Source organism: Balaenoptera ricei, chromosome 4 (genome assembly GCF_028023285.1).
Source record: "Balaenoptera ricei isolate mBalRic1 chromosome 4, mBalRic1.hap2, whole genome shotgun sequence".
Classification (NCBI taxonomy): Eukaryota; Metazoa; Chordata; class Mammalia; order Artiodactyla; family Balaenopteridae; genus Balaenoptera; species Balaenoptera ricei.
Genome location: NC_082642.1, coordinates 89749349 through 89776876, shown reverse-complemented (window position 1 = coordinate 89776876; position 27528 = coordinate 89749349). Strand labels below are relative to the sequence as shown.

Below are 27528 nucleotides of genomic sequence, written 5' to 3'. Positions count from 1 at the left end.
AGAATGGCCAAAATCCAAAACACCGACTCCACCAAATGCTGACAAGGACGTGGAGCAACAGGAACTCTCATTCACTGCTAGTGGGAATGCAAAATGGTATAGTTACCTTGGAAGACAGTTTGGAAGTTTCTTACAAAACTAAAGATACTCTTACCATATAATCCAGCAATTGCACTCCTTGGTATTTACCCAAATGAACTAAAACTTACATCCACAAAAAACCTGTACACGTTTATAGTAGCTTTACTCGTAATTGCCAAAATTTGGAAGCAACAAAGATGTTCTTTGGTAGGTGAATGGAGAAATAAACTGTTATATCCAGACAATGGAATATTATTCAGCACTAAAAAGAAATGAGCAATCAAGCCATGAAAAGACACAGAGGAATCTTAAATGCATATTACTAAGTGAAAAAAGCCAATCTGAAAAAGCTAGATTGAATGAATTGTATGATTCTAACTATATGACATTCTGGAAAAGGCAAAACTATGGAGACAGTAAAAATATCAAGGGTTGCCAGGGGTTCCTGGGAAGGGAAGATGAAGAGGCAGAGCACAGAGGATTTTCAGGGCAGTAAAATTATTCTGTATTGTACCATAATGGTAAAAATGTCATTATACATTTGTCCAAACCCATAGGATGTACACCACCAAGAGTGAATCATAATGTCAACTATGGACGATAATGATGTGTCAAGTTAGATTCATTGATTGTGACAAAGGTACTTCTTGGGGGTGGGGCTCTCAGGACGTCGATAGTGGGGGAAACGGGTGGGAGCAGTGTGCAGACAGGGAGTATATGGGACCTCTCTGTACTTTCTGCTCAGTTTTCCTGGGAACCTAAAACTGATCTAAAAAGTCTATTAAAAATGACAACAGTGTTCAAGCATTTTATTAAATCAGATGAGGAATCTCCACATTGTTGCACATACCAGATTGTATACAATTATAAGGGCATATCACTTGTTTACGAAGACACAGCTGAGCAGTAAGTTGACAAGTCTAATAAACCATGTTTAGCCAACTAAAATTTCAAGAACATTCAAAAGGAAACACAATAAAGGTCATGCAAGTTCTAGAATAGTGAATCATGACAAAGCTCACTCATTTTATGCTTTACCTTCAAAATGCACATGACATCTAAAACCAGAAAAAATCTGAAGACCAGTTGGTTGTCACTAGTCAGATACACATTTCATTCAGGAATATTAAGCCCTTTACCACTTACCGACTTGTTTGATTGTAAATAACTTAGTCCTAACTACAGAAAAGTTTTTTGAAGAGATTTACTGTTGTAAAATGTATGCCCATTGTTCATAATATGCCTTGAAGTCACTGAACTTTCATTAAAATACAATAAAGCATGATACTCAAACCAGGAATCCCAGCTATGACCTTTTCACTTACCACTAACTATCAGTTCAAGATAAAACACTGTAAAGACTAAAATAGACTGTGAATGGTCAAATCAGTGAGACTGTATTAATCTACATCTATTTTAACTTACATAAATGACACTAAGTTTAAGAATCTGAAGAGACCCTATGGACTTTTTCTTAGGCGACAGTATTGAACTGCCTCAGAACAAATAGCTGATTATCAGGTTTATAATGATGGCTGAGTAGAAAATAAATTCCTGACTGATGTAGCCTCAAACTTATTTGTTCACATCTATGTTTAACTTATAACCACCAAATCCTAATGGTTGGGGAGACATGATCAAATACCTCTCTGCAAGCTTCATCTCCCCACACCCTCCACTCCCCCCTCCCCCCTCCCCCCAAACTCCTATATAAGTTTCCCCTGCTCTAAGCTAAAAGGTCAATTCTGGATTCAGACTTGTATGAACTAAGTTTATAGGCGATAACATGCAAATAAGGGGATAAAGTTAAATTCGTTTGACAACAGCAAACATTATAAATGTATGCTACTATCCCACTAAACAGAAGACCTGGGGAAACCACAAATATAACAAAACACAACGTTAGGTTTAAAAACAAAGACTCTTGAAGGAAGTAATTTTATTTTACAGTGGTTGAAGTTATCCACCAAATGCTTAATGACCTCCATGTTTCTGCAACTAAAACTAAAAGAGAATAAGAGGGAGCTGGGAATACATGTTAGATACTAACGATCTTCAAGCTTTGAAGACGTCATTGCATGAAGAAAATTATGGGAAACACTGTTCCCGATAATTACGTACACCCTTAGTGTAACATATGGAGATCACTGTCTCCGATATAGACACTGTGGTAGGCAAAAACTACCTTGTTCTTTATACATTATGGAAGACACTGCTCCCGATAATGTGAGTTAGGTTTGTGAAAAAGGTACTGGAAATTTTGCAAAATTCGAATTAAAGTTACACCTTGGATAAATTGAGCTGTAAAATTTTGCATGTATGAGTACGATCACAGCTCTTAAGTGACATTAATTTATAACTTGGTCACAATTCACTGCATTTAGGGGAACTGCTGTTTTTATCTGGTTAGCTAAATAGAAATTTAACTTGATTAGCAACCACTAATTAAATTTAATTCTTCTCCAAGACTTAGCTTTATAATTTTATTTGGCTTGCGGTTGTTTTCTAACACCCGTAAGTGTCGACCACAAATGCAAAACTTCCAGTATCTGTTGGGTTTTATTAGCAGATGCTGCTATTATTTAAAAAAAAAACGACAGTATAACTGTCATAATTATGGAAGGCACTGCTTCCGATAATTATCTTCTATAAAAAAAACACCATTTATAGTGAACTCTGTCACTGATAAATAAACAATAAATATCTCAGTGCCAAAATGACAGGAAGCTTTTCCAAAAAATTAACACTTTGGCCAAAATTTGGCAGTGTGTTCTTTAAAGTCTGACGAACTGAGTTTGAAATTAAACACCTAAAACTTGGTTCTCTTTCAAAATACCTTGGAAAAAACGAAAACAAAAAACTAACAAAGGTTTATGGGACGAGGGACAGAGGAAGAGGAAATAGACTAGGTCTTTGGCTTCTGGTCTCCTCTTTTCATACATAATCTTGAGGTTAACACATTAAGGCCTTACTCCTGTGATTAAACAGTTGAACCTCCTTTTTATGCAGCTGAAGGACCTCTATTTCAGACCTCACTGGCAAGAAAACAAGTCCCATCTCTTCTGAAAGTGAACTGTTTCACTTTCAGATGTGGAAACCAGCTAAATCCTTAAAGAAGGCAGAGATCTCACGTGGAGAGTAAAGCCTTACAGCCTGGGATCTCCTATCTGGCATCCAGTGAAGGTGGAGGATCACGCTAAGCTGCCACTTTCCACCTTCAGCAGGTATCACCTTCCGCCTCCAATTCAGAAGATACCAGTTCACGTACTTAGGATTTAGAGCAATAGTTCACGTAACTGGTTCTGACTTTTTCATAACTGTAACAGGAAAGAGGCAGTTTACCATTACAAAGCACTTAAAACTCTAGAGAGAATCAGAGAAAATATTCTATCGTGAACATTTTTTTAAGTGGTTAGTCACTTTAACTTGAAGTGCAGGTACCTACCCTGTATTAAAAGCTGCTGCCTAAAGACATCTAGCAGTACCAAGATTGGGTAGAATTTTAACAGTATTAGGTTTTGTAGCCCTACTGAAAATTTAGCACAACCAACACAAGTCTAGGAACCACACTACCCTGATGTTCTTATATAAGTTATAGGTATCACATTTAAAATTCATTGTCAATGTCCCAGATGTCACCAGAGAGGGCATTTGCAGCTCCCTGAATAGTCCAAGTTGCTAGAGCCAACTGGTTTTTCAACAGTGTTTGATTAAAAGCACTGTTATTTTTCTGCCGCAGCTTCAAGTGCTCTAGTAAAGCTGACAGAGTGTGAGAGCCAGAGCCCCAGAAGATATGTCGGAAAGGAGACTCTCTTGGAGATACGTAGGGTGACAGGAAGTGATATTCCACCTACGAAAACAAAACATACAAGGGAGCTTACACAGTGCTCTGACTTTTGTTGTGAGGAAAGGACCTGATAGAGTAAAACAACTGTCATTCTCTCACTTCAAATGTTAAAATTTCCCTGAATTTAAGAATGTTGAGAACAGGCTACTAATCTTCTAATGTTAAAATTGTAAAGCAAGTTGTCAATTCCTTTGTAAACTCTAACTGCATTGCGTTTTTGGTTTTTTTTTTTTTGGTCGGAGGCTATACAGGGAAGGTTTACAAGTTTCCACTGTAATGCAGTCTTCTGCTTCTTCCAAGCAGACTAGGCTAAAAGCAGCTAAGGGCTAAATTAAACAGAAATACCATTAATGATCCCTTCTTTAAAATGTTTTTAAAGCCTAAAAAAGTTAATACGAGGTCAAATGTCTTTTGTATTTCCAGTTTAGATATGTTGGCTTTATACCTTGCTAATAAGTAAAAGTTAAAATTTGTGCTGAATTCTAAAGCAGCAAAGGATTCTAGGCTCCTGGAATTATTACTCTACTTTTTAGAAACACAAGATTTACCAATTAAAAATGCACATACTTGAATTCCTCCTTTTCTAAGGGTTTACGTACTTTCATGATACGGTCATTGATCTCCCTCATGACAAATCTGTTTGTCCTCTCAGCATTCTTATAATCGGTTGTTAGTCTAGACGTAGCACGGAAGAAGTCTCCACGAGCAGAATACAGCCACTGTAGATTCAGACCCATCTCCTGAAGCAGAAAGATATTAAACTCACTATTTATTAGATGTTATATTTCTAAGGATGTTATTCTATATACCTTTCTAAATTTAGGTGTACTAACTGAAATGATTCTGATACAAGGGGGTGAGACTCACAGACAACCTCAAGCCAGCAAAAGCTAGACTTAACCATCTTGTACAGGAGGTTCCAAGTTCTATAAACTCATAACACGCTCATATTTAAGCTCAGCAGATAGTACAATTATCCATTCTTAGTCTCATAAGAAAACCATCCTCATCAAGAAATGTAATATAATGTACTTAGTAAAAGTATATAATCCTGTGTAGTATATTCTTTCTGGTTCATTTTCCCTTTGGTGGCAAACTTCAAACATTTTGGTTCAGTGAACTTCAAAATCTAGTTATTTCCATCTGGTAAGTCCCAGTTTCTGATCAGTTACAATTAGTTTCAAGTAAGCCAATCCTAATCATTAAGATTCGGTTATCAATGATTTACTTCATTTAAGGGATCTGTTAAATTGACTTCTAGTACCATAAAAGCCACTTATTAATATTAATTTGGTTTTATCAAATGTTTGAATATTAGACACAAAGGATCAACACTAAATAACACTTTAACCACTGGCTATGTTCTCTCTCCATCCATGTCATCTCTGCAAGGCACATGTGGCCCAACTCACAGGTTCAGAGTCATAGTTGAGATCTTTATATTCTCTAGGCCCAAGTTCTTTATGGGTTGCTTGGGATACATGAATGAGAGAAAGCTTAACACCATTTTAGATTCTGAAAGACTTGCTGTGGGCTATCTACAACCTTCGGCCTCCCAACTTCCCTTTCAAATGAGTTACGGATTCTAAGTGAAATTATACTTCAGTTCACTTTAAAACATACTTTGGCTACCAATCATGCTGTCCAGGAACAGCTAGACATTATTCTTCAAACTGCTTGATACTTCAGCAGTAAGAACCTGATTTTAGTTAGCGCTCACCTTTATGTCTGCTCTGAACTGGTTCATTTCTCTCACAAACCAAAGTATTTTGTCATTATACATCTCATAGTTCAGGTTCAATTCAACATCATGGGTAAGTTTAATCACAAGCAGACCGGCTACTTCTGCTGCTGCACGTGCCATTTTGTTCAACTGAGGAACATTCTGATTCAGTACCTCATAGGTATCCATGGGAGTACCCAAATAAGGGTAATCTGTGTCCTGGAAAACAAAGGTAGGTTAATGTACTCAGGTGGGTTATAAGACTAGGAACCTCACATTCTAGTTTCCCCATCAAAGTAACAGTAACTGTAATTCTTCCTCTGCTTCTAATATATTCCTACTCCAACTTTATCTCATCTCCACTACTTTAAGAAGATACGGCTTTTGCTAGTTCCTCTGAACCTAACCTACTCCTGGAATGATTAGTTTCTTCTAGGTTCCATAGAATCCCTGCTCTATCAATCACATCACAGACCCTAAACAGATTTCTAGCCAAATTCCTTGAGGTTATATCCTTGTTCCCTTCTCTCTGGGAAGTTTGGCCCATATTAATGAGGAAAGAGGAGAGCATGCATGAAATGTACTTTCAATATAAAGTGTTACTTTTAGATAAAAATTTACCTTCTTCTTCTTCATGCAGCATTCATCCATTCATACATGTTACCTTTCTAACAAGACCGTTTGATGCTCACAAGAACTTCTCTCCACTTTCACTGGACAACTTTAGTAGCTATTTCTTCAACTCTATTCCCTACCACTGTCCTCGGTGACAATCTCATTGGCAATCCTTTGGTTTGACCTCAATTCTTTACTTTCAGACTGTATATATCTGTATTACCTATACCTCTGAACCAGCACTGCTAGGAATCATTAAGAAGTTTTTAAAAAAAACATGACTTCTGAAGGTCAACAGAAATCATCCATAAGTTTCCTCAACCCTAGGACCTGACACTCACTTCTTCCTAAAGTACTAAATAGACATAATGACCAGATATTTCAATACCATTCATACTGTTGCTCTAGCAGAAAGGGGAATTCCAGCTATGTTAATCCCCAAATCCAGATCTTTCATCACTCCCTCACTTCACACCTTTCCGTCCTAGTTCCAGGCTAAAACCCCCAGTGGTTAAGAAGTCTATTAAGGGCCTGGCCTCTACTGGATCATCAATTTGATGCCAAAGTCAACAGCTTCCATGCTGACCCGCTATGGTAACTCTGGGATCTCTTCACACCGCAGAAGAGCCTGCTACGGAGCTGGTTTTCCAACTCTAGCCCTTCAGCACAGAAGCCTTCATCATTCTTTTTACTCTGCCTGGTTTTCAGTGCCTTCTAATTGGCTCTTGTACCAAGTCAATCTTGTTTTCCAACTTGGTCAGTTCAAAGTTCTGTCTCTTAAAAATCTTACCTCTGTTTGGTTTTTCTGCTTTTATCTATAATCCCTGCTTAAGAGACTAACATCTCAGGACGAACATCTACAACCGTATTTCAACAGGCATCAAGAACAGTATTATTATCCTATAGAACTTTGTTTGAAGGAAATATTCTATACTGCACTGTTCAATAGACGGCCTTGTTATTAAAACTCATCATACATAACTGAAGAAGTTTAGCAAATAAACTCAAATGCTAACTAAGGCAAGATTAAAATTCTATCTTAAGACTGATAATAAGCGAGATTACAATAACTGCATGTATCTAACTTCTCAAAACATATAAGCACTCTAGGAAACTTGGCCTCAAAACTGACGAAAGAAGATCTAAGATATAATGCTGTAGCGTTCTTCAGACTTACCTCACAAAAACAGAAAGAGACTGCTGGGATTCCAGAATATGCAAGGAAAGGGAAAGCAGCATTATCAAAAGAAAGTTTCTCGCTGCAAGAAAAGCAGGAATGTGTTTTTAGAAAGTTATCTGAAGAAAAAGACTGCTACATGCAACCCTACCCTACCCCCAAGTAAATTTTAACTCACTGCAAGGTTATGTTTAAACCTCTACCTAACACAGTAGGTGCTACTTATTGAGTGACTCTGCTTTTCTATTAGCTATTCATTCACTTTTCTCAGCTTACACTTTGTTGATCCAGTTGCTGTCCCGATATAGAGAGAGCCCAGTAACTGGATGTTTCACCTGTAAAATAAGGAATTATTTTATCATTACAATGAACCTTTCTGGACTTATTCATTCAGGCTAGTCACTAACATTTTTCTCTATAAACATCTATTAAAAATATTAAATTTTTTATTATATCTTCTTGAAAAAAATTTAAGACAGTTAAAACAATCCCAAATTTCTGAAGTTACTTCTACTAGGCTCGTGCTGTTAGTTCCTCTAGTTATGGTGAGAAAAAAAAAGTTTTCCTTCTTAACATTTTAAAGGTGACTTCACCACAGTTTTAAAAGCCCTCTCTAGGCCCGCGCACCGCGATGAAGAGTGGCCCCCACTTGCCGCAACTAGAGAAAGCCCTCGCACAGAAACGAAGACCCAACGCAGCCATAAATAAATAAATAAATAAACCCAAAGTTAAAAAAAAAAAAAAAAAGTTGTGCCATTTAAAAAAAAAAAAAAAAAAAAAAAGCCCTCTCTAGTCTTTATGATCTGCCTATCTTCTTTCTGGTTTCTTCCTTCCAGCACATTTTATACTACTGCCAGCCTAACCTGCAAGTACATTACTGCCCTGTTGGAGACCCTATAGCAATCCCTAGTTTCCCATGGGATCAAGGTCAAGTTCCCTGACCCTTATTTCTCGCCAACTTCAGTCACTCCAATATATTGTCTCTAATCCCATCAGGGAAACTTTGTTCCTCACTCATTCACATGTCTGTTTTTATTCAATGACTATCTCATCTGGCCTTCTTATTTAAGTCTCAGGTATGGTTCAAGTTCATTTAAACCTTCCTTAACATTCTGACTCTATAGATAACCTCTGTGGGCACCTACAGTTTAAATATCAATGTTTTTCATCTTAATTTTTTGTCTAATTTACATTACACTTTCATAAGTAGGTATACACTCACATCTTGCATCGTCTTCTCAATAAGCGAATACAACAGTGGGCTGGAAGAAACTTTGAACTTGCTGGTACCTGCAAAGAGATTATTTTAACATTGCTCCTTCTTTAGTCAAGCAATTTGCACACTGCTACTTCTATAAAACTACTTGGCAAACAGGAAGACAATAACCTAGATCAGTGGCATATACAACAACTGTCGTCTTAATGAAGTAGATAAAAAAATGGTTGAGTCAAGCTCTTTCGTGACTGATAACCCTAATTTCACTCAACTGAAGCTCTTACTCCTTGAGTTTGCATATTTAATGTTAATGACCTGTTTTTCTGGTACCTTTCTGGTTCACCCATGTTAGGGCAGGCATCTATTAGCTACAGTAAGCTTGCTATATTCAATACATTCTGCTGCAAAGGTAAAATGGCAATAATGACTAATCTAATAAAATTTAGTTTAATTGTAACGCCTTCCTTTTTATTCTCAAAGTAGACATTTCATTACTCTCCAGTTCATCCAATTTATTCAGCCAGTTCATCCACTAGCTACATCTGTACTTTAAATAACACCGAACTCTTTCAGAAGTTTGATTATCTTGTATTTCTATCCATGATGCCACAATCTAGCAAGTTGTGAATTAGTCTCTAGAATACCATTCTATTGGTATGGTTTAGTTCCTTCTGGTCCAAAGTAGAGAACTAGTGGTTCTCAAACTTTAGTGCAACGGAATCACCTAAAGCACTTGTTAGAACACAGTTTGCTGGCCACTGTGCTCCAGATTCTGATTCAGAAGGTCTAGGGTAGGGCCTGAAATTTTGCATTTCTAACAGTTCCCAGGTGATCCTGATGCTGCTGATCTGGGACCACATTAAGACCATTGCTCTAGACAAGGCAGTCTGTACCCATTCTATAACTTAATCCACTATTTAAAAGGAAGCTAAGTCAGTCTTTTGATCTGGTTATGTCCAGTGTAAGTCGTAAAAAATAACAAGTGCTGCTTTAGAAAGCTTTCTTCTACTATTCTATAAGTAGTTTATAAATTTATAAATGGCTAATGAAAGGATACTTACCAAGAATAGCTTTATCCAGGTTAATGTAAGTGAAAGCCTTTAAATGCAAGGAGGCAAGGTATCCCTAGAAGAGAAGGAAAAATACGAATGTACTAAATATGTATTAACTTAATTGTCACAGACAGTAGCTATTATTAGGGATTTCTGTTTAAGTTTGGATTCTATTGAAACTAAACATACAAAGGTAAAAATGATATAATCAAATTTAAAAGAGCATGGTTTCTGGAGGACAGCTTAAGCCAATACAAGTTCGAGTGCCCATTCTGGGTATGGATGATATATAGATAATACCTCTAGCCATTCAGTGGCACCAATAGCTCCAAAGTCTCCACCACTCCAGCTGGCAAAGACAATGCTCCTGCTGGGTTTAAACTGACCTAAAAGACAACAAAAAGTTAGTTTTGTCTTGGTAAAGGTTATAGGTAGGTAACTGACTTAAGATGAAATCAGAAACTTCTAATTCAAGACTGCAGATTCAGAAATATTTCTTTTCCTTTGGAGGCCCCAGGTGAAAGAACCAAAAAAAGAAAGAGAAATCAAATTTTAAAGTAATATAGCAAAGAACAGGATAGGAGATCATTTGCAAATAAGATCTTAAGTACATAGTAGGGACCAGCTTACTAGACCTCACTCTTTTACACTCCATTCTTTGAGTCCCTTATAACTTCCAGACCAAGAGATATTGGACATCATAGCCAAAGTATCTTCTTTGAAAACAATGTGCCTAGAGGTAAGTCACTTAAAACACTAGATTACTTTAAAAACAACTGTTTGAAATAAAATTAAAACTCACAAATTTAAGTTTAGGAAAGAGTGAGTTTTCAGAGAAATTACATTAATGACAGCTCCTTTGGGGGTTTTATGTGCCACTACCCTCCATCCCTCCCCCTCCCCTGGGTATGTAGTTTTCTGCATTAATGTACTTTTGTATTAAAGTTAAGCACTGCAACTTACCCTATGACCCAAAGATTCATGAATGTGATGGGGGTTTGCATGTGGGTGGGTATAAAGGAGTGGCAAGTACTATGGGAGAAAGGCTTGAAAGGAAGCCTTTCTTACATAAACTAATTATATACTATATAATATTATATATTTATAAATCAAATATATAAATACATATTCTATGTTGTATTTATAAATATTTAAGTTATATATTATCATTTTATAACAAAACTATAGAACATTAGTGCAAAGGTATGACACTGCTTGCTTTCAAATAGATTCCTTAGGGACCATGTTAGATTTGCTGTATCATTCTGGATATGTCAAACTAAGAATTTAGGGCCCAATATAATGCTTTCCAGCATCTCAAAGAAACTCATGATTCCCAGTACAATGAAGACACTGCACAGAAAGCTGTTTCAAAGTCAAAGGCAGATACAACAAAAGACAACCTGCTTTGTACTTAAGAATTCAGGGTCTAACACAAGTGAACCATAAGAATATAGGCAAAAGTGAGCAAAGCATATTACAACATTTAGAAATATAGTACATAGATGTTCAAGTTCTCAAAATTTGTACTCTACCTTTTAAGACCATATCGGAAAGTATCTGGGCAAGTTTCAATAGGAGACTTGTTCCTACACTGGACTTTGCAGCTCCAGGACCCCAGGCATCCCTCTGGGCCCCTACTATAACATAGCGATCTTAATTAAAAAAAAAAAAAAGATAAATTATACAATCAGCTTTTAAACTGTTTTCTAATATTGAAGTCTAGAATAAGCACGTTAGTAGAAGGGTAAAAATGTAGTATATGCACTAAGGGTAAGAGAGCCTTCCTTCAGATCTGACTTAGGACTCCAGGGATTAAAAAATTCACATGACAATACTGATCTCTTTTCCCTTATTCATACTGCTACTCTTTTTTCTACATTACCAATAAGGTTACTCACTGACTACTTATTTGTGCTAGTTGTCTAATAAGCACTGAAGTGCAAGGGCTTTCCTTACCAAATATTATTATTTGATGGCATTCAGATACACTGGCAGACTACAGCCTGCATGCCCATATTGTCCATGGCTATTTTTATGCTACAGTGGCAGAGTTGAAGAGTTGCAATGGAGACTGTATGGCCTGCAACATGTTTATTATTTGCCCCCTTAAGAAGAAATTTGCTTACCTCTGGTCTATTTAATAACTTACAAGAGATTTTCTAGTCATAATGGTCAGTTTTTGACAAGTTAGTTTCCTAGGACCTTATTACCTCCCACTAAAACTGACACCTGAACAGTTCGCTTTAGGACAGATAAGATTTAGCATTTCAAGAAACCAAGCCAAGTCAGCCTTCCTGCACTCCCTCCCTCTGGCCACATCCTTAAGAGTAAGGAAAACAAAACAAATGAAAAACCCCCAAGGATCTTTACCTGGTTCTTCAAAGCCCTTAATAACTCCAAAGATGTTAAAAATTCTTATCTCTTTCAGCACATTGTTCACAGTGAGCTTCACATTCTTGTTCTGTGAGGATACCAGCTTACATGAAGAGTCTATTCCCCAAATAGAAGGACAGTCTCCTTCCATATTTCTAGAAGTAGAAAACAGAGATCAGAGTTCTGAGTTATTGTTAACCTCCCGCCGGTTTACAAAATCAGTCCTTCCTACTGTCCAGTAAAGTTCTAGGTTAAGAGGACATATAAATAGAACATACAGAATTATTCACTAGTGGCCAAACATTTGTGTTTTACTCTGATCTGTAGGCGGTCATTTGAAAACCATGAGTTACTTCCTAATTTAACCAATGTTTTCTAAAAAATGTATTACCTATCCCATCTGATGTGTGCCTTTCTGCCAGAGACATAGCTACAATTTACATCTGAAATAGATTCCAAGATTGACTCAGAAGGAAGTTCTTATACATAAAAGTACATTAATATATTCTCATGTTTCCTAACAAGGGTAGTATACATTCTTATTTCAGTTAAGAAAGCATACTCTCATGCTGCTGGTAGTTAGGTTAGATATCTTCCCCTATCTGATTCCTCATGTGTTATCCGAACACTGACTACTCTAAAAGGGCTTACTTACATAAATATGTCAAAACATCATTACTCCACACTACACAAGAAGATAAGGGGCTGGCTTCATAGGTTAGGAAAGACTTGTAGATGGTAGGAAGAATTAGCTGATTCTAAGTTTGGTTTTAGTCAAAAAGAATCATCCATTACAAAAACCTCTTAAACAGCATTATTAATAGCCATATAGGATATTTGAAAGTCCTTACATGTACATGGCTCTTCGTTTGATACCAATAAACCTGCTAAGTAGAATATACTTTATAGCTATCCAATTAAGTCAAAGAAACATGATCAATGGGGTTAAGATTGACTTGTTCTATGTCACATAGCAAATAAATGCTCACATGAGTTTTGAAACTAGACTGACATCCCATGCCAATACCAGGTGGGAAATATATCCAGATCAAGATAAAAATTAATGACATGTACTCTAATCAGACTGAGTTCTATTTCTAAAGAGGGATACTAATACACTAGGGAGATATCCAGAAGAACTAATCATGACTATAAAGCATCTGGAAACTGTCATGAGAACTGAGGATATTCAATCTATAGACAAGGAAACTTGAATCATTCTGTTGCTTAAAAAGAAAATCCAGAACTAATGAGCGTTCCAGGGAATAAGATTTCAGCTCAATACAAATTCTTATAGATCTCCAGTAATTGAACGGGTTGCCATAGGTAACAAAATGCTTTACCACAGGAAGTACTTAAGCAGAAGCTATGCCGGGAATATTACACAAGAAATTCACTGGGTGGATTGAACAAGGACTCCTTGAGTTTATAAATCCAATGTCTGTTATTAAGATCACTTTATGGAGGAAAAATTTCATTTTTATCTACACCAAGTTAACAGCTAACCATCCCCAAAATGTCCAAAATGTGGAAAATTATAGCCAATTGTTTTAAGATTTTATCAAATCAACAAATTATTATTATTTCTCCCTAATCATAAAACCTGACCCTGCATTACAGTTTTCAAATAAGAACTTACTGAAATAGCTTTTCTGCACCAGCTCTGGAAATTGTTTGGACAGGTATGTTAGGCAATCCTGATGACTGAGATGGTGGAAACTGAGTGTGATTGAAAGAAGGGAATCCAGGTGTGTAAGGGTCACCTGTTCCCAGATGAGCCTAGTAAAACAAAAGAATAATTAGCTCAGGCATTTATTCAAGAAATCCCTGTAAGATTCAAATTCAGTATGGGGCTATAACCTGAGTTTAGTTTAGCACCTTAAAGTTTGAAAGTCTGAGTGGTTCTATAATATGTGACTCTTATTTTTATATGGCATATGTCAAATTCTCAATTCAAGATACTATTGATAAAGTACTTTTACCAATGAGTAATAATTAGGTCTCAAAGTCACGTAATTCATCTTCTCACTTACTGCTAAAACTCTCCAAGGGAAAAAGAGTATTTAAGGATGGCACAGTTCTCTTTCTGTTAATGTAGATGGAATCCAGCAACAATTTGGAGAACCCAGTAACTCATTTACTCAAGAAATAAAAACTCACATGTCCAAAAACTGGAAGATCTGCGTTAACAATGGGAAATTTAGTCTGGTCCATGTATATCAAGACACCAATTGCATTTAAACTTTCAGCATTTGCAACCTAAAGAAAAACAGGTAAAGCTCAGAAAATGAAGATCTAATCAACCAAAATTAGAAGAATACATACTGAACTTATACTGAAAGACAAAGGTTTACAGCAGACTACACCAGTACTCCCAATGTTTCAAATAGCTTATATGTTTAGAAAAAAATACTTGCCTTAAAATTTAACTTTTTTAAAAAATTTAACTGAAATTTTTAACGAGATAATTGTAGATTCATTTGCAGTTTTAAGAAGTAATAGAGATCCATTGTAAACTTTGCCCAGTTTCTCCCATTAGTCAAACTTTGCAAAACTATAATGTAACAGCCTGAATATTAACATTGATACAATACAATCCACCAATATTATTCAGATTTCCCCAGTTTTACTTGTACTCATTTCTGTGTTTGTGTGTATTAAGTTCTAAACAATCAAAATATTGAACAATTAGTTTTAATACCACAAAGATCCTTCCCATTGCCATTTGATATCCACACCCACTTCCTTTCCACCCTCAACTCCTGGCAACCACTAACCTAACCTCTCCTCCATTTCTAAAATGTTGTCATTTCAAAAATATTATATACTCAAAAAGCTAAACAGAGTTACCATATGACCCAGCAATCCCACTCCTAGGTAGATACACAAGAGAATTATAAATATCTATTCACATAAAAACATGTAAATGAATGTTTATTGTAACATTATTAATAAAGCCAGGAAGTGGACACAGCCCGAATGTCCATCAGTTGATAAGTAGCCAAGCAAAATGTGGTATATCTGCACAGTAGAATTCTATTCAGCCAAAAAAAGAAATGAAGTACTGATTAATGCTACAACATGGATGAACCTTGAAAACATTATGCTAAGTGAAAAGAAGCCAGTCAAAAGACGCAAAATATTGTATGAGTCCATTCATATAAAATGTCCAGAAGAGGCAAATCCATAGAAACAGAGAGTAGATTAGTGATTGCCAGGGACTAGGAGGAGGGGGGAATGGGGAGTGACTGCTGCTGGGTATGGGGTTTCTTTAGGGGACGATGAAAATATTCTGGAATTAGATCATGGTGACTGTTGCACAACCTGTGAATATACTAAAAACTGAACTGTACACTTTAAAGAGTGAATTTTATGATATGTGGATTAAATCTCAATTTAAAAAGTAAAAAAGAAACAATTCAATGTGGCTGCACAACAAAGTTTAACTAACTCTTAAGGAGAGTTCAAAAGATAAGAGAAATAATAAAAACCCATCCAAAACAACCAACCACTGTCTTTCCATTCTAAGCCCTGTGTAGGTGACTTTTAATTTTCCTTTTTATAAAACATAGTTATAACTGAATTTTATATATATATATATATATTCTATATATAACTCAGTTACATAGACACAATTTAAACTTCTTTCACTTAAGCATTTCAGATTACTGCATTTTTATTGAAAGACAATGACTGCAAAATACTCCAAGTGGATATGCCAGTTTTGGAAGTATCCTATAACTTTAAATAACTGGAACTTATCTGATTTGTAGAGTACTTTAATAAATTATATTATCAGGTATGAGAGTTTAAGACAGATGGTTTTCAGAATGTAAGAAAATTAACAATACCATTTAGCTGAAGAATGTTATGATACCAATGTATTTAATAACTCATACTCACCTTTTCAGCAAAAGTAATTTTCCCTGCTCTAACAATCACTAAAGATCCATTCACAGGCATATTTAAATCCTCAAAGTCTTTTTTAGTGCCAAAATTAGCATGGACCAGTTTACCCTAGAATAAAGACATTAGATTCAGTGAGCATTATGGTATTAGAATAGCGACAGAGTCTGCCACCAAATATTTTACAGGTCAAACCCAACAGAGAAAACCAAGAGAGAAAAAAAAGAAGGCCAAGGCCAGGAAAGAATATATGAGAGTTCTAAAGTCAAAACTGGTCAGGGTTAACAGGAGTGAAGTCAAGATTTCTGGTCTCCTATATTCATGCCATTTATTATCTTATGATGCCTTTAATTAACATTGATTATTTACATCAATTAATTTACATTGCTTCAGATATTTGGGGGAAAGAGAAAGGATAATAAGATATCCTTAAGCAAAGAGACATCTATCAATATAAATATGATAGGCTAGCCAAGGCAGTACCAATTACATAATGTTCCCACACTTGAACTCCAGACAATTGAGGACATAAGAATTAACTAAAAGTTCTGATAATAAATCTGTCCAAAAATTGTTTTATAATAAAATGACTTGCATAGATCAACTTTTAGATGTTTTTATAAGCTGTTATCATAATGCTCCTAAACTCTATCAGAGTTCAGATGTACAGCTATAAACTGACATTAACAACCAAATATCTAAATATAGAAAGCTCGCAGGTGAACCAAAACTCTCCACGTTCTTTAACAGAACAATCTACCCGCCTCCAAACCACTGGCTTGTGGGTGGCCTGGGAAAGTGATACAGCACAGGTAAACCAGGAAGGCAGAGAACAACCCTAAAACTTCATTTGGCTCGGAAGGCAGTTTTTAGATAGACCCCAGCATATAAATATGTGGTTTTTAACCTAAAAAACCTAGATAGATCTATCTAGCTGTTTTTTAATTTTATAGTAGTTTGGCCGTATTTGCCTAAATTTTAAAAGATCAAGCATTAAAGAACCAAACTTAGACTCCAGCTGAGACGGTTATTTATATCTGTCCCCACATAAGGGGATACCTGATACATGAATTCATTCAGTAAATACTACCATGTGTCAGGCACTGTCCAAGACTCTGGGATATAGCAGAACATGAAACCAACCCCTAGCCCTTCATGTAGTTTACATTCTAGTGTGGAAACAAGTAAATAAAGTCAGGTGCTATAAGTACTAGGAAGAAAAATAAAGCAGGATAAGGAGAAGTGATTAGAGGAAGGACATTTTTGATCAGATAATCAAGGAAGACTTCCCTAAGGAGGTAATGCTGGGAAGAGACTTGCACAAAGTGAGGGAAGAAGCCATGCTAATACTTAAGGGAAGAGTGGGCCAGGCAAAGGGAAAGGCGACTTCTATAAAGGCCGTGAGGTGGGAGCATGCTTGAGTTTGAGAGTTTGAGGAACAGCAGGGAGGTCAGAGTGGCCACAGCAGAGTGAGCAAAGAGGGGAGCAGGAGAATTACTCAGGGCCTTGCTGACCAAGATGAGGACTTGGGATTTTACTTTAACTGTGGCATAGGAGGGTTGAGAACAAAAATATCCCAAGGTCAGTTACATTTTATGAGTAAATTTATACTAAGAACAGTAAAGACAATGAGTTTTTGAGCTCGTCAACAGGGGAAAATGTCTCACGCATGGTTTTGCCTTACTCACAGTAACTGTCGTAGCCTTACTATACGCCACATAACCCTCGGGATTCTCCACCTGGTACGCCATACTGCTGCCGCCGCTCTTACTCACTATGGTCACCGAGTTCTGAGCATTGCTAAAAAAAGATTAAGTTAAAATGAAGCTAAGGCATTCCTGAGAAACAAATTAAATGGATTTAATACATTTAGCATTTGACTTGCATTATTTATTTTGAAGGTCTTTGCTATAATTAGCACACCTGAGAATAGCTACTTCTTATAAAATAAGGTTACCATCTTTCAACATACCTGCCTTTGACCTGAATCTTAACATAATGTTCATCGTGCCAGACTTTGCTGAGTTTAAGTTCACGGAATTGATTTTCAATGTAAAAAGCAAGGCTTTCATCTTTTTGAGATCCAGCCTCACGAGGGACATAAGAATTTTCATTCAGCATCCTGGAGGAAAAAAAGTCACTGTTAAATGAACTAAAGTTTAACCTAAAATAAACATTGAACTCAAGTATCAAGCAAATCGTTTTAAAAGCATAACTCAAAAAAATAAATTAACTGTGACCCAAAATCCTGGATTAACCAGATAGAGACAAGCTTAGAAGAAAAAAAATGTGTGCCCATATTTTAGGGAATTTGTGACTTCAAACCTGTTAAAACCTCTTTATCTGATGTATCTGCTTAGGGTAACTTTAGGGGAAATGAGTAGCTTCCAGAAGATCTGCTATAAGCAAAATGAAAGATAGTATCACTACTGGTGAACTCAAGATGTACAGCTTCAATTTTCACTTTTTTGAAGCATTCTGAATACCCTGGAAGCAAAACTCCTCTTCGTTCCGATTTCTTTCCCATGACTCTTTGTAAATATACACATCATATTAGTTATATGATGTTTTTTTTGATAGACCTTATCCTCACTTTATCCATAATGCCTAATATACAGTATACACAGAAGTATTCACCAGATGAAGTAAAAAATGCCAAGATTTCTAATTTAAGACCAAAAGAATTACTGTAACATTGAAACTATAGGGGGCTAACAAAAGGTAAAAGATGATTTGTTCTTTACACAGAGTTAGATATGTGTCCAAAGAAGACCTTAAAAATCTAAGGACAGGAACCTTAAGGACACTTCTTAGGGTATAGATTGAGTGAGAACCAGAAGAAATCAAGAAATACTAGAGACGTATCAAGCTGGGCAGTCAAGTTAGTCTTGAACTAGAGGATGAAAAAGGCTACCGATGCCCTTATGGATAGCAGCAGAGCTCAGCATGACTTATAAGGGGTTGAGACGGAAAATCGGAGCAGAAGAAAGTCTGACAGCAAGCAACAGGCTACAAAGAACCAGATGACAAAAAGATCAAGAGCCTGTGAATTTTCTTTAAAAAAAGGAGAGTCCCCACAGAAATTCTAACATTTTTTCTTAACATAGTTTGAGTTCTTTACTGACTCTTTACCCTCTAACTGAACATGGGAAGTCTCGCCTATTCTATAAAGCTTTTCCTCCAGACTATCACTTTTGTTTTGTTCCACTGCACCTAATAATCAATATTTGTTTAGGCACTGAGGTTGAACTTGTAAAGCAGCTCAAGCTTACTTGATGGCACTGGTGAAGTCTATGGCATCCAGTCTCTCCGACAACATTGATTTGAGGTCTGCCCAAAATATGCGACGTGTTTCGGGGAGCTGCTCTTCTGTTTCGAAAGGTTCTGTCTCCTCTGTGCACGAAGGCCCTGTTCCTGCCGGTCTCTCACAATCGGCTTTTGGTTCTACACGTTTACAATAGCCCAAGTAGCCAATCATAAATCCTAAGGATAAAAAGTTTCAGAGCTGAACTCATAGAATTTCATTTATAATCTATTCCTATAAGAATTGTTAATATTTTCAGCTAACCCTTGAAAATACTGGTTTTAATCAAATTGTAAGCCATTTGAAAGTAAGTAATGCATCTCCATTTTGTCTATTTTAAACCAGTCAATCTATTATATAATAATTTTATTTTAAACAGTTACCTTTTCAAAGCAAAGGTACCTTTTCTTCCCCGAAGCCTTCCTTGAATCCTCAGGTCCAGGGTCTATGCTACAAATATCCTGTGCATATTTCTAGTGTAACATTTGCACATTACACTGAAATGATTCATGTGTCTCTCTTCTCCCACCAGGCTAACCTCAAAGGCAGGTATAGAGTCTTAGCCATCATTGTATTCCTAGTGCCTTGCACAATGGCACATAAAAATGTACGAAATAAATGTTTGCTGATCTGGATGAACAGAATTCCTAGAGTTGGTGACAAGGAACATTTAAGTTTTGAATGGCCATTCTTACCAATCAAGAAAAAGACGATTACAGCAATAGTCCCATAGCAGATATATCCATTTAACCTTTTTGGTTTTGTGACACTGGTGTGGTTACCCCTCATGTTATTGTCAACATTTTCTTCTTCATCTACAGCTAGTTTCATCTCCACATGACTGTTATCGCCATCTACTTGCCGAGCCAGACTAAACCGGGTATATGACAATGGTTCTCCACCAAACTGAGATTAAAAAAAAAAAAAAAGGACAGAGAGAAAGCATTATGAAGGAGAAGAAAGGGAATAGGGACAGTTAAAGAAAGTTTGGTGAGGTGTTATACATATTATTGGGCCATTACTATGACTTGCTATACATTCTCAAGGAAAAAGAAGTTCCCCCTTCAAATCAGCATTCTTCCCTGTGCCCAGTTCTGTCAATGGCAGATGAGGGCTGGATCACACACTGGCCTTCATCTCATTCAGACTTTTCCTTCAGGGTTTCTGTTATGCATGTCTACTGGTATACAATTTGACCAGTGCTTTCTTTAGTTCATCTTATCTACTTGATTGTCTCTCTGCCCTGAAACTTCTTACAAGATTTTCCATAATTAACTCTACTCAAGACTGAATATACCCTTCCTTTGTGAGATCAGTTACACCTTAAGACCACCACTTCAAATATAAATGAATACCTGATGAAAACTTTGGGTATTATTTCCTGCTTACTGGGTGAAAGCCATCCTTGTATACTTCGTATTCTTGCAAACTGGTAACAGATAAATCTTTCTTACTGAAAATCTTACCAAGTTAGAGAATGCTGATCTTGCTTGATCCATCATTGTGAGCTGCCACACAGAAGAGCCTAGTAGTAAAATACAGAATTAATATAATGAGATAGATACCACTGTATCAGACTGGTGAGGACTTTTCATTACCACACTAGATTATTATATATCAAATATCCTTTAAAATATATTATCACCTTTCTAGAAATGGTCTTTAACCAAGATATTTAGTTTACATGACAACTAAATTTAGTGTGATCCTTGATTAGATCCTGAATTGGGGTGGGAGGCAGCTTGAAGGACATTATTGGAAGAAACAAGAAATTTGAATATAGACTATATCCTAGATAACAGTATTGTATCAATATTAGATTTAGGAGTGTGATAATGGTATTGCATTTTTTGGAGGAGAACACCCTTTTCTTAGGAGATTAATGCCACAGAATTTAAGGATGAAGTATTGTGATGTCTGTCACTTAATTCCAAAGAGTTCAGTTTAAAAAAGTATGTAAGAAATAAAGGAAATGTGGTTAACGATCAGTGAATCTAGGTAAAGGGTACATGGATATACACTGTAATATTATTTCAGCTTTTCCTGTAGGTTTGAAATTTTTTTAATGAAAAATGTGAGGAAAACTGGGACTTCCCTTGTGGCGCAGTGGTTAAGAATCCACCTGCCAGCGCAGGGGACACAGGTTCAAGCCCTGGTCTGGGATGATCCCACATGCCGTGGAGCAACTAAGCCCATATGCCACAACTGCTGAGCCCGCATGCCACAACTACCGATGCCCGTGCGCCTAGAGCCCATGCTCTGCAACAAGAGAAGCCACCGCAATGAGAAGCCCGCGCACAGCAACGAAGACTAGCCCCCATTTGCTGCAACTGGAGAAAGCCCGTGCGCAGCGACAAAGACCCAATGCAGCCAAAAATAAGTAAATAAATTTATTAAAAAAAGAAAAAAATGTGAGGAAAACTAGTTAGAATGTTATCCATGGTAAGTAGATTTAAGTAATTGAATTTAGTAGTCAAAGAAAAGAGACAAATACAAAAGAAAATAGACTAGCACCTGAAAAAAAAAAACCTAACAAAAGTAAAATTAAGACTGGTTATGCTACACAAATCAGTAACAAATCACCGCCAATAGAAAAGGAGAGAAAACCTGATCCTTCTGATTAAATGAACAGTTCCTAACAAATGATTTGATAGATCTTCGATGCAAAAAGAATAGGTAAAAGAAAAACACAGAGTATGCTATTTTACAGATGAAAATGCCAATTATTTGAGACGTTAAGTGACTTGCTCAAGGCTGAAAACTGATAATCCAAAAATGAAGTCCAATGGGTTTCTATTATAACACTGGTTTTATAGAAAGCGCGTTCTCATCTCCAGAAATTTAAGAAATTAATTTCAACTTTTTTCAAAGCAAACCACCTCTGTAACCAAGAGGGAGTCTTAAGTTAAAGCGTAGGTATTAACTGAAATCTAGATTTTCTAATTAATTTGGTTTGAATCCATCTAGATGCTTGAAAGTGATAGTATGTTGAGATGTATAAAATGGACATTTATTTCATACTATTTTAAAGCTTTTCCTCCACTACAAGTACACTCATAGCACATTTTAACACCCACGTTGCACAAAGCAAGCTATGATATATATGCAGATTGTAAAACAAAGAAATTATAAAAACTGGCATTAGAAAAGTCTATCAAAACCTATTAACAAAAAAACAATTTTTAATCCCCAAGCTTTAAAGACCAGAGCCAATAAGCAATAGATCATATTCTTAGAAGCACAATCTCTTGCTCCATGTGGTACAAAAGCTTATCACTACCACTGCACCAGAACCGTACAGACCCAATCACTAGAGCCAGAACTAGAAGGCCCCACCCTGAACCAACTTTAGTCACCCTTTTCTAGGAAAAAACAGCTTACCAGTTTAATATTCATCTGACCCAGCCATTCCTCGAGGCTTCTAGTTTTAAATTAAAGACTAAAGTGACAACATATTTAAATAAATGATCTACATATAAACAATGAGATTGAGTGATTGCAAGTCTGAAAAAACAGATATTAATAGCACATGCCATGATTTTGTATAATTAAAAGTATATTTTTTACTGAGAAAACAGATACACTATTTCTATTTCAATCCCCAGACACAATATTAAGACTATAACATAAAAGAAATCAAGTCAGGGGAAAAAAAGTGTGACCTAGGTAATTTCCATTTTAACTCCGTCATTTAACCCCACATCTGTGAAGAACACAATTAATTCTATGATATCCACAAAAGTTATTCCTGAAGTTTTACACATAACAAAATTGAGTTATTCTTTCAAAATAATCTCACACATAGTAAAGCTATTTCAAAGAACCCTTAATGAATTTTCTTCTAACTGAAATAACTCTAATTTACGTGCTCTAAAAGCATGGGAGAGAAACTTTTCATACCATTTATATACCAGTCTATAAACAAGTAGTTCTCTTACAAGACTATGTATAAAAGGCAAACAACCCTTATTTGGCTTCTGTCAAGATGTCACCACCAGTGCTAACAATCTATTACAAGAGACAAACCAAACATCACCTTGATTTTTATTCATATTAGCATCTTGTATATCTTTGGTGTTCTCAGTGATAACTGGGAAAACTATTCAGTTTCTTACAATAATGAAAATTAAGGTAAGCAAAACCAGAGCCCCACATGTTTTGAACATGAAATGGAAGGAAGATCTGAAATGTTTTTTAATTGAGCCATGGGATGGAAGACAGGAGGCAGGCAAAGGTACTCGCTAGACTACAGCCCCAAACTTCTTTCAAATTCAAATCATCTTATTCCTACTTTCTTGAAATGTGGCATTAATTTCTATTTAATTTTTTTTTAAATACAGTAATTATCTTGTGGTCTTAAGCTACTTTGGGATGTCTTAAAACAATAGTTCTGTACAAAATATGTACAGCTAAAGGGCTGTGGGGATCAGGTACCAAAATACACTTTCACCTATATATAAAACATACCCAAAGCTGCTACTCCACTTTACCTGAAATAAAAATAAGACACTTGTTTGTTATTATTGACAAGCCCATTTCAATTTAGAAAACAAGCCACAGTTTCAAGTCCTTGGAGATCACATAAAATGAAGTTCCTCTGCCTGCTTTTGAGGCTCTGTTCTAGAGACCTACACTACCTAATTACTTCGCCGCCCTCTATCTTCTCCAAGATGAGACAGAATCCAGCCCCTGCCTGTACCCACTAACATTCTTCCTCTGTTCTTAAAGTCCTACTCATTTCTTCCAAGATCTGTTCAAGGGCCATCTCTATGAAGCCTTCTCTGATATCCCTATCCTATAATACTTGAAATGCAATTATTTCATAATCAACAAAGACTAAAGATATTTTATTTGTTAACAGTACTGGGGCATGCTTAATGTATATGAGGTTCACTTTTCATATCATTTGGAAATTATATGAAAGAGAATATGATGAAAACCTTGGATGTGGGATCTTCCCATCCTTGCTACTAATTTGGTTTATCCTGAAATGACTGGGTAAAGCTTGGGTAGTAAGGAAACTTTAAAAAGTAGAAAAACTTTCACCTTTACCTGGCAGAGCTCCAAGATGTCAAGCAATTGGTTATAGATACCCATTTTACAAACAATTTCCCAAGACAATTAGGCACTTGCAGGTGAAAATGAAAAGATTACAGGAACTTACAAAACTTCTGCATGGCCCTCAGAATGCACATACTTGTGTATACCCACAATGACTTGTAAAGAGACGGTTGGTCAAGGTCTTTACTAGCTTCAAGAGTTAACTTTACGGGCCTAAAATGAAAAGGCAGTGGAGGAAGTCAAAGAAAACAAGCAAAATCTTCATTCCTATTTGGCTTTCTGAAAAAAAGATTGCTCAACTTGAAGGTCAGGACCACCTGAAGTCCCTGCGGTCTGTTTGTGTAGTGCTCATCTGCGAGAGCAGACAGAAGGCACACACACAGAAGAGTTCCAAAAGGCCTCAGAGAATCATTTTTAGGAGCTTTCAGTTGTTGTCTGATTCAAGTTTAGCTGGGAGCCGTCTCCATTACAGATAACTACATTATCAGAGGCAAATAAATGCCACCCCTTAGGGCAGAGTTAGCTGAGTTGTTTGCTATCCAACAATCTTCAGCACAGGCTAGGTTCACAGCCAGCACTACAATGTTCTTGTCAGAACATTCCATCAAAGAAAAGTTAAAGGATGCTATGCTATATATAGACTTTTGGAAAATATTTCATATCAATGACAAAATTTTTTTAATTCTGGATTTTCTTGTGAAGCATATTGAGTTTATTATAATCCAAAATTGAGGGGGGGGGGGGAACAGCAGGGCAAACAAGTATACTTTAGATAGCCTAACCTTAATTTTCAAAGCAGAAAATCAGGGACCTCCCTGGCAGTCCAGTGGTAAAGACCCCAAGCTTCCACTGCAGGGGACGTGGGTTCGATCCCTGGTCGGGGAAATAAGATACCACCAAAAAAAAAAAAAAAAAGGTAGAAAACCACTTCTGGAAATCACCTTAAATGTCTTTGTCAATAAGGTCAAACTCCCTAGCTCAGATACCACAGAATCAGCATCTAGTATTCCAAAGTCCTATCAAAGCCTAGAATAAAGGTATCCAAATACTTTTGTAACAGGACAACTATTTCCTACTTCAATCTTCTCCGAAAAAAGCAGCAGCAATCAATTTCCTTGGTATACCCAAAGTCGCCACAAGCAGTAGGCAGAGGGAAGACATTAACCCGAGTCAAGTCACAACTTACCCACTCTCCCCACTACGAGCTTAGAAAGCTGTCCACCCGAAACAGTGACACAATGCGCCTCTAAGCCCATTTATACCATACGGCACAGCCTTTTTATACCATATTCCTAATTTCCTGAAGGCAAAAGCCGATTCCAATCCAAATAGCTTTTATTTAGCCTCTAGACCATAGCTTTCACAAAGTATAAATCTTATTCCTACGGTCTCCCATCTGTTAGTGAGGAGGGCCTAACAATCCGAATATTCTTAATATGAACACCTGCGGCTTTCAGTCGGCTTCTGCCTTGGGAAAACTGAGAACCCACACACAAGGCCAACGGGCAGCGCTGAAAGATCAGGTTGTATTAGAGTTCAAATATACAGCTTATAGAAACCCCCGCCTAAATGCCCAGGACCCAGTCGTAATGCAGTCGAGGACAGCAATGAGACCAGGGCCCGGGCGGGCCCCAAGGAATCCAAGAGCTACGAGCTCAAGGTCACCCACGCACCGCGACAGCCATTCCCTGGGAACTCTTCCTGAAGCGGCCACGTGCTCCCCGCAGAGCGGCTCTGCGCTGCGGCAGCGTGGCTCACGCCTCGCTCCCGAGCCCTCAGGCTAGGGCTGTCCCACGAGGGCCTGCATTTTTTAAGGGCAAGCTACTGAGGACAAGGGATCCGGGTGGCCTGAGGAACCGGAAGAAGAATGGCGGGGCGCAGAGCGACAGTGGGGCACCCCTCATCTCGCCTACCAGTAACAGAATCCATTCGCCGGTCGGGGGCCGAGAGGAGGAGGGCACCAAGAGGAAGAGAAAGGTAGGGCAGCCCCTCTCTGCAGCGCGGCTCCACCCTGCTTGCACTTGCAGCCTACTCCGCTCTCCGCCGCAACCCCTTCCCCGCCGCCACGCGGCGCGCATCCCCCTCCCGCCCCACCCGGAGGCGCTGCAGCCTCCCCGCGCCCCCGGCGGCTCCCTGAGGCTGCTGGACTGCACGGCGGAGGGCCGCCCCCGAGACTGCTCGGAGCAGCCCTGCAGGCTGAACAGAGGGCAGGAGGGTCAGAGGAATTCTAGCAGCAGCGTGTCACTCACACAGGCGCCTCCCGGGTCCGACGCTCCACTGCCCGTCACCGGCCGATGCTGACGCCCTCTGATGGGTTGGTTGCCTGCAGTCAGCCGTTTATAGTCTCCCGCCCTCTCCAGATCCTCGGAGACCCTTTGCGTCACTTCCTGCCTCACGTACACCTTAGGAGGCGCTCTGGAAACAGCCCGGGGCTAGGGGTGGGCACGCAGCCGGATGGGGGCCCTTCGCTGGAGCGCGGAACCCGAGGAGGCGAGGTCGGAGGGAAAAGGCGCCAGACTGCAGGTGCCGGGAGGGGTCGAGGGGGTGGCGCACCACCTTCCTCCTCGCGTCCTCGGCCGGCCGGCTGGCGCGCGGGCCGCAGCCCTTCCTCCCGGAGCCCTCCGTCTAACCTTGACCGGTCTTCTGGCCCTGCAGTGCAAGGTCAAAGGGTGTTAGCGTTTACTCCTAAATGCTGGATACTTACACTGAAATAACACTTTAAAGTGTATGTCGTTGATGGAATATTAGGTAGTCACTAAAGCCATGTTGTGAATATTTTTTGCAGCATCAGAAATACTTAGGATAAGTAAAAAGGAAAAAGAATTAAAAGCAAAATGCAACTGTATAGCACAGGGAACTATAGTCAATATCTTGTAATAAACTATAATGGAAAAGAGTCAAAAAAAGAATATAGATATGTACCTATATATGTATAACCAATCACTTTGCTGTGCACCTGAAACTAACACAATATTGTTAATCAACTATAATTTTTTTAAAAAAGCAAAATGCAAATTTGCATTTAGGATGTGTAAAAGCTTCCCGTGAATCCCTAAGGCTGGCACAGAGCTTTGCAGAATGTTTTAATGCATGAGGAAATGGAAGATAAAATAGAAACAAGCGATTTATTAGAGTGATAGAATTGTAGAAGAACTTTAATGTACATTGTC

General features: G+C 37.7%; 1 protein-coding gene and 1 long non-coding RNA gene across 5 annotated transcripts in view; one reads left to right on the top strand and one right to left on the bottom strand.

Moving 5' to 3' along the window:
• The window catches only part of LOC132364764 (uncharacterized), a 39414-nt gene extending 19894 nt beyond the window's left edge, over positions 1-19520 (top strand). The window contains exon 4 of one of the 2 annotated variants that reach the window (XR_009502906.1): positions 19229-19520. This is a non-coding gene — a long non-coding RNA (uncharacterized LOC132364764). Of the gene's footprint in view, positions 1-638; positions 1357-19228 lie in introns of those variants that run through there. The other variant, XR_009502905.1, reaches the window with a different exon arrangement.
• On the bottom strand, positions 874-26950 carry TFRC (transferrin receptor). Of its 3 annotated transcripts, none has more exons than XM_059920870.1 (19): positions 26608-26950; positions 20764-20822; positions 19993-20203; positions 19266-19476; positions 17966-18115; positions 17682-17793; positions 15991-16104; positions 14248-14346; positions 13727-13866; positions 12085-12242; positions 11247-11366; positions 10012-10097; positions 9721-9784; positions 8666-8733; positions 7720-7778; positions 7444-7525; positions 5649-5870; positions 4528-4668; positions 874-3931 (listed from the first exon to the last, which is right to left on the bottom strand). In XM_059920870.1, exons 2-19 carry the CDS (start codon positions 20797-20799, stop codon positions 3689-3691), a joined length of 2316 nt encoding a protein of 771 aa, XP_059776853.1. In that variant the 5' UTR covers positions 20800-20822; positions 26608-26950; the 3' UTR covers positions 874-3688. The 3 variants fall into 3 exon arrangements, with proteins under 3 accessions (XP_059776853.1, XP_059776852.1, XP_059776854.1); XM_059920869.1 differs by lacking the exon at positions 26608-26950 and adding an exon at positions 26272-26290; XM_059920871.1 differs by lacking the exon at positions 26608-26950 and adding an exon at positions 26032-26084.
• Positions 26951-27528: the final 578 nt, after the last annotated feature.